Source organism: Hesperophylax consimilis, chromosome 3, assembly GCF_061612785.1.
Source record: "Hesperophylax consimilis isolate HC1 chromosome 3, BYU_Hcon_1.0, whole genome shotgun sequence".
Classification (NCBI taxonomy): Eukaryota; Metazoa; Arthropoda; class Insecta; order Trichoptera; family Limnephilidae; genus Hesperophylax; species Hesperophylax consimilis.
The window spans coordinates 3,500,735-3,508,627 of NC_142838.1; the positions used below are offsets into that span (position 1 = coordinate 3,500,735).

A 7,893-nucleotide genomic window follows, 5' to 3' on the forward strand; every position below is an offset into this window, starting at 1 on the left:
GCCATCGCGCATCCCTTGCTAGAAAGAGACTAGAATAGTTTCATAGCCTATGTTCTTTTTTTTTTAAAACATATCGTCAAATTCCAATTGTTTGTCCAGCATTACTGTTAATCGATTGGTGACGCCATTGTTGTTAATCGATTTCTTACAAACTGTCAGTCAGCTAATCAAATCACAACTGCTCCCAACTGTCTGTAGCCAGTGAGACTATGGCATCCTCAATTAGGATATTTTGTGAGGCTGAAGGTAGTGGGGAGGGGAAGGAGATGGGGAAGAGGAAGTTGGAGGAGTACCTGGATATTCAGATCTGGCTAAAGCCGTTTAAAGCAATGTTTCAATGTTGAGTGGTGGTCGCACTAGGGCGATACTGACAGTATCTTCCACTCTGGCCAACTTTAAAGGTCGAATCAATTTGTTGGAAGGCTTTCGATCAACTCCATCTTTCTCTCACGCACCCCACGCCGATCTGGACAGCGCAGATCAGCGTTGGGTGGGAAGCGTAGGTTTGAGTTGCGCGTGACAAGTGTGATTCTAAAGCATCTATTTTCACAGAAAATGTATGGACTGAGACTTGTCCAGATATCTTAATGCGTTGCGTACATTGTGTATATGGGCCCAGTGTGATCTTGCCCTCATGTAGTCATCTATACAAGAAAAACATGTATAGAATATGATGTCATTTGAAAGTGGAATAATTAGTTACTTGATGTGCTCAGCCAGCTTATCGATCCTTTTGATGGCCTCGGCTTTCTCGTGCCCCTTCTGGCGGTGCTTGTTTTCAAACTCGCTCTTCTTGCGGATCTCATTGTCCAGGCGGTCCTGGTCCGACTTCTGCTCTCGGTTCACGGAGTCTAGCTCCTGCAGACACATGGCCGACTTCATGGATGCCTGCTTCTTCAGCTGCTCATACTCCCTGACCTGGAATTCATGGTGTTTTTTTTAATACAGGAAAATATATGAATGACTGACTGACCATTATTACAAACCATGTATGATATTTATTTAATTTTACAAATACAGCTACCAATAAACTAAAACATTGTAGAATCGATAAGAAATATACCACAAAATATAGGCACATGTGTACATAGTTATAAATAAATAGGGCTTTCATACTTAAATTTTTATTTTTGTTGTTGTGAGTATCGCACAAGTGATTTAACTGTCTGGAGCCAGTGAGACTGGCATTTGGGGTATGTTGTGAGGCTGAAGGTAGTGGGGAGAGGAAGGAGATGGGGAAGAGGAAGGTAGAGAAGTACCTGGGTTCTGGTCACCAAACATGGCTGAACGATTCTGAATGGTAGTCTTTCACCAGGGTGATACTAAAAGTATCTACCACACCGGAACGTGCCACAAACATACTTTTTATTAAAATTGTAGACACAGACAGGTTTAACGACATGTTCACCAGGAGCTAAACGAACATGGCGACTTCCGCAGACACAAGAAACGAACATTCACAGTTAGTAATAACTTCAACCTTGGTTTCATCATCCTATGCTTATCCTTAACTTCAATCATTACGTGAAATGATATGACGCCCTGTTACATCAATAGATATTAATTGATACTTGATATTAATTTGACTGATAAGTTGCTGTGAAAATTACGTGAAGTAAATTATGTTAATTAACTGACAAAATCTCTTACGGTCTTACTAATTAGATTCATATACGATCGTTCAACGTTGGCGAAAAGTCACAAACGTTGCAGTAATAAGTTAAGTTTTTCACTGTTCCGACCTTGAATGCCGGGTAATATTTAATATGCGCCGTGTAAAAACAAAATAAATACATGTTTATTAGTAAGGGGTTAGAGTTTTGTCCACCCCTGATTTATATGAATTAATAAAAATAGAGTCTATAATTATTTCATCCTACATTTAGAATAAACTAACTTTTGGCATTGTTAAATTCAATCTTTAGTGATAAATTTTGTCTTTCATTATGTACTCTTTTATTATTCTAATTTGTGGAAGCAATGATGGAAATAGGATTGATTACACATGCTACATTTTGTATTCCATTATATGTATACTCTTTTATTTTTCTGATCTGTGTAAGCAATGATGGAAGTAGGATTGATTACACATGCTACATTTTGTCTTCCATTATATACTCTATTATAGATAGAGTGCTAAGTTTGAAAAATTCAACACCATTGATGATGTTTAGGGCAAAATGATTATTTATGTTTTTTTCGAAAATTAGATTTTTTGTATGAACATTTTCAGGAAATTTTAGTTTAGTCATGCGCCGCATAGTTTTCCAGAAAATCTCATACAAAAAAAAAAAAATTTTGAAAAAAAAGAAGACGTTTTCAGCTACAAAAACATCAATAATGTTTTTTTTGTAATATTAGCACTCTAGTACACTTGAAAGTCACGAGACGCCACTGGTGGCGTGATGTACTTGCACATGATGGGATTTGAACCCCCGACCTCCATACAGAAACTTACTACAAGTCATATGCAACATTTCCACAGTTAACTAAAATAATAAGGACGTACGGTTTCACAGAATTTGAAGAATTATCAAATTTCAACGTTAATATTCAAGTTCTGTTATTATCCAAGTACGTATGTATTGTGAAACAACCGGCCCATGATGAAATAATAATAGAAATTACACAAGTCTCCCCAGGGTCATTAACATTGGTAAGCTGGTTCTGCACCTATAAGACTGTGTTGAGATTGTATAGATAGGACACCATTCATAAGGTTACATGCCAAAAGCAATAGTTCAAAATCCCTTCGAGAACTAAGGCTGGTGTATGAATTTAGTATCTTGGAGTGAAAAGACCTCGAAGGGAGAGATCTATTGTAAGATGGATGGATGGATAGATGGTTACCTGCGCTTCCTCCAGATGCACATCCCTCCCCTGGCTCTGACTCTGCCCGGCGACCGTGGCCTCCCACTCGGCCTTGGCCGTCTCCACCACACGCAGCTCCTCTTCCAGCTTGCGGATGTCGGCCTGGTGCGCATCGTTGGCCTTGCGTGCCTGCTCCAGGGTCTTCAGCGCGCTGTCCAGCTTCTTCTGGTTGTGCGTTACTCGTTCCTTGGCCTTAATGAAGGTGGGGCGCTTCTTGGATATCTCCACTTCCTAAAAACAACATCAACACTAAGACAGGAAAGAATATTTTATTTGATAACCAAGTTACTCATTCTCAACAGCAGTAAAGGGGACAGTTATTATTATTTACAGGGACAGTTAAGTTAATGTTATTTCAAAATGAATATGCATAGACAGAATGGATATTTTGGAATAACACTTTCTAAACAACGCAACAAATAATGAAATAAGGTGAGATTTTACGACATATTATCGTAAAACTTTTAAACATAAGTACAATTTCGAAGCATCTTTCAATCATATGTACAAATGTACATACAAAAATTATAAACAATGCCAAAATTACTCATCGTCTATGTATTTTCAATATTAACATTTTAGCAGTACTTATACAGGGTGTTTGGGGGTAAAGTGCGCGAACTTCTGAACTTATATTACAAATAAAAAAGATAAAATAACTTTTTTCGAAATTCAAATGTTTTAAGGTATTATTAGGTAAGTTTTTTTAAAATTATTTGTATGGGAAAATAAATATTCTTCTATGGATAAATATTTTTGAATTGGAAAAAAAATCTTTTTTACTTCTACCATAATGTAGAAATCACCTCCCGAAGTTAGCGGACAATTAATTTAGTAATAGCATACCACTTCTCGGATGTCTTGTTCAATTTTAGCCATTTCTCTTTGTATGACTCCCGCCTCCTTTTTCTTGTCCTTCAGCACCTCTTCAGCTTTGGCTTTCTTCTTCTCGATCTTGGACATCTCCTGCTGCTTCTGCCCGAGATCATCCTCGTATTGCTTGATGTCGTTCTCATTGTGGAACAGCTTGAAAAGTTGCAACTCCACTTGTTTTTCCGCCTTTGCAAAAGAAAAATCAATATCAATCACATTTAGAAACAGAGCTTACAACAAACTATTCATTATACATATCGATTTTTGGATCTATACTAAGTACACCAATGTTAAAACTAACCAGTTCCACTTTCAACTGCTGGTATTTCTCAGCCTCATCTTTTTCAAGTTTGGCCTCTTTACGTTCTGCTGCTATTCCCCTCTTCTTCTGGTAAGAAAACTGGGTCTCTTCGTCAGCCCTGTTCATTTCCAATCGGCAACGCTCGTATTCTTCTTTCAGAACTCCAGACCTACGGAAATATTATAATTTTACAAAATAATTCGAATTATGAAAAACGCTTGTTTTTAAACAACACGACATGTGAAAAAGAAGAGCTCTTTTAAAAAATGCAACACAAGCAATGTTGGACTACTTTTAAAATCCATAGATTATTCTTGAATCCTAAATATCTTTAGTGGCTGCTCTCAGCTGCCAAGTTAAGTTTGTTGCCTTTGGCCAACTGCAAAATTAATCATTTCGAGGTGCAAGATTCTCAGAGAATATATACTTAAGGTGATGCCATACGTAGTAATGCAAAATCATGTGTTTTTGGTTTGAAAATTTGGTCACCTAGAAACGTTTCAGATGCTTTAATTAAGTACTGCGAGTAGAATACATCTTGGCCTTTGAAATAATCGAGTATTTTTAAGATAAGTCTTTTTATAAGCCCAGAAAAAAATAATGTAAAGGCCTATGAAAACTGATTTAAACTTCAAAATCTCCTACTTACGAACCCATTTTCGGTTATGATTTTATTGTATAATGTGGCAAATTAAGTTATTTATAAAATGATCGAAAAAAAATTAAATATTTATGCCTGAAAATCCACAAAATAAAATAAAAGGCACTTTTTGGCCATGTTTTTTTCTTGCGTAAATCAAAACAGGCGGATGGTGTTAAGCGGGAATTTAAACCTTATCGCCATCTACGTAAGGGTTGTTATTGATAGCGGCTCAATTTAAAATATTACACGACATAGTGAATCGCCTTATCAAGGTTCGCTCACACAGCACTTGTGAAAAGCATTGAACCAATGACCTAGCTGGAAATCCCGAAACCAGAGATGGTTGGTACCTCAAATAGGTTCTCACTGCAGTTCCAGTTACCAGAGACCGATGTGGAACCGGTTTCAAAATTAAAAAAGCTAAGAGTAAAGCTACATTCTTTTGTAAAGTGAACAACATCTTGGGCCATTTCATTAATTCGCCGTTATACAGTGTTATTGCTCAAAGGAATTTTCTCAATATTATCAGACGGTTGAAATGGTCGAAGTGAACGTATAAATGCCACAATATGATTTGAAACATCACAGAATCATAAATGATATTTATTAATTTTTGAGGTGATTTTTACCAAAAACTTTTGGTATATAACAAATTAGATACGTATGTACATAGTGTATTAATATAAAAAATTCTATAAGGTTATAAATTTTAGCACCTCATGGCCCCGTTTGCTTCCCAGGGCTCCCCTACTCCCCCAGGGCCAAAATTACCCCCTCAGCTCCTTCCAGGGCTCCCTGGGGGCACACTTTGGGAACCTATAGTCTATATGTATACCGCGCGCGATAATACTCTGGTCGTTTTTGATTATTTCCTCCTTGAATGTGCTGTTTATTATTATTCAATTATTCTCAACACTTTCCCCGTTTAATCCTGGCTATGATGGTTTGCTAAATGAGACTTTCAATTTGGAAAAATTACATTTGTCAGACCAACAAATATCCTTACATTCATCATTGTACAAGGAGCCAATAACCCTGAATCTACAGCATCAATGCGGAAGTAACACTGCAAATATTCCAGGGATTTTTCCCCTTCATTCCGAATACTCGATTAATAAATAATAATTAGTATAATTACTGGACAATGGACTTCAAGCTACGTCACAACTGTATAACTAATTACCAGTCTACCCCCTCGATGAGCGAACCTTGTTAGGTATAAATTTTCTAAGAATATTCTTTGTCAAGGTGTATGAAATGGGAGTGTTCCGAAAATAAGCAGTTCTTCGGAGAATCATACTTCTAATTGACTGTTTGCATCATGATTCTAATAATGAAGAAAGTAAGGTTCTTACCCGCTTATCTCTTCAAAGAGTGCCGTACACTCTTTAGGACTTTTCATGGCAATGGATTCCACCGCACCTTGGAAGACTAGGAAATTTTTAGCCTTTACATTGATGCCGATTGTTTCCAGCTCACTCAAGTATTGCTGGTTGTTGACTGACTGCAGTGGGAAAGTTATGTTAAAGAAAATATGTGTTGTACAAAGATAATAAAAAATATTTTATAGTATGTAAATAAATTTGTTTTGCATTTAGACCTCACATAGAAACAAATACTCTATGATAATATGTGGTAGTTGAAAGCAGATATTTATGTATGTGCTAGCTTAATGCACTCATTTATTACTTGAAACAATTGCATCTGATACAGCACAACATGAAATCAGTAGCGAAAATATAGAAATTTACCTCATTGTTGATTCTGTGATCAGACGATTGACCCTGCACAGAGCGTTGGAAGTGTTTCTCAGTGCCATCTTCCAGAACAAATATGGCTGTTACTGATGCACTGTAAAACATTAATCACACTAGAGAAAAATATTTTTGCACAAAAATATTGCAAATTAATGAATAACATGAAGGGGCAGGAAAAATACATCCAAACAAGGACACGTATTATACCTTCGGGAGATCGGGCGTTGGATGGAGGCTCCATGAATAAGATCAGATAAACGTTTTACACGCAGACTCGATGTCTTCTCTCCCATAACAAAACTGACAGCATCCATGAAATTAGATTTTCCTGAAACAAATCACTTATTGGTTACAATTTGTTCGTTTTAAGTGACAAAGCAGTTAATGCATTTTAAATTAACTGCTTACCCGATCCATTCGGCCCGATTACTGCAGTAAACGCTTTAAAAGGTCCAATCCTCTGTTTTCCCCTGTAAGATTTGAAGTTGTCAACATCGATAAATTTTAGAAACGCGGGCATCTTTCTTGCGGTATTGTTTGACTTCTAGTAGAAAGGCTAAATGTTTTCCAACATTTCATTTGCTGTAGAGTGTTTATAGCTATCCCGACTGAGAATATTAAAAATCTGTAATATTTTACGAAAAACTGCAGCAAAATTACGAAGAGCGGGAACTATGAACAACAATGGCGTCAGCAAACCATAGACAATATTAAAAATGATTATAATCTTCAGTGTGTGTTCATACATGTACTCCAACGAAATTGTCATAATCATCCGGGTTTATTTATGTCATAATCTTGATATGTCCCTAGGTATATACATGACTTGAATTCACAGAAAGACCAAAGCGAACACGTGCTCCAGCATTTGTCTCTGTGATTTTACACGCAGATGGAGGCGGCAGTTCGAATTATTAGACATTAAGTATTTAGTAAAGAGCCTGGCCGGAAATCGCAATAAAAAATTACAAAGCCAACTCAAGCAATACACCCATTAGTCGGCAGATTTAGCTCTAGACCCTCATCAAGTCGTAATCCGAAATGGGTGTATCGTTAAGCCAGCGACCCGGCAATAAAAAAAAACCTTCGCCCAAGGCTAGGCTAAATTGTAATTGTTTGAAGGTCTTTTGTACAAATTTCATTTTAGCATCTTTTAAAATAATAATAACGACTACGGTGAGAATGTCGATGCCAGCGCCACGGACTCAAACAACGTACCGAAGTGGTGTAAAGCGGAACCACTTTAGTTACAGCACCCCACGACAGGCGCGCTACGGTCGCTGGATTGCGCAGCTGAAGACAGTCCCGACCAAAAACAGTATCCAGTACCCAGTCAGAGAGTGATCATCTCGCCTCCCCTTGGGGCGGCCGCCGAGGCGCCTCCGCCCAGGAGGCTGCCCTCTCGGCGGTCACGATCTCGCCTCAACATTGAAGTTACCCACCGCTTT

General features: G+C 37.6%; 1 protein-coding gene across 1 annotated transcript in view; it reads right to left on the bottom strand.

The window, feature by feature from the left end:
- The window catches only part of SMC1 (structural maintenance of chromosomes 1), a 17,450-nt gene extending 10,312 nt beyond the window's left edge, over nt 1-7,138 (bottom strand). Inside the window, exons 1-8 of the mRNA XM_089647452.1 lie at nt 6,854-7,138; nt 6,653-6,773; nt 6,440-6,539; nt 6,044-6,192; nt 4,046-4,214; nt 3,718-3,930; nt 2,851-3,102; nt 704-918 (exon numbers count right to left, since the gene is read on the bottom strand). Of these exons, the coding sequence (XP_089503578.1) occupies nt 704-918; nt 2,851-3,102; nt 3,718-3,930; nt 4,046-4,214; nt 6,044-6,192; nt 6,440-6,539; nt 6,653-6,773; nt 6,854-6,965 (1,331 nt within the window). The 5' untranslated portion in view covers nt 6,966-7,138. The remainder of the gene's footprint in view (nt 1-703; nt 919-2,850; nt 3,103-3,717; nt 3,931-4,045; nt 4,215-6,043; nt 6,193-6,439; nt 6,540-6,652; nt 6,774-6,853) is intronic.
- Nucleotides 7,139-7,893: the final 755 nt, after the last annotated feature.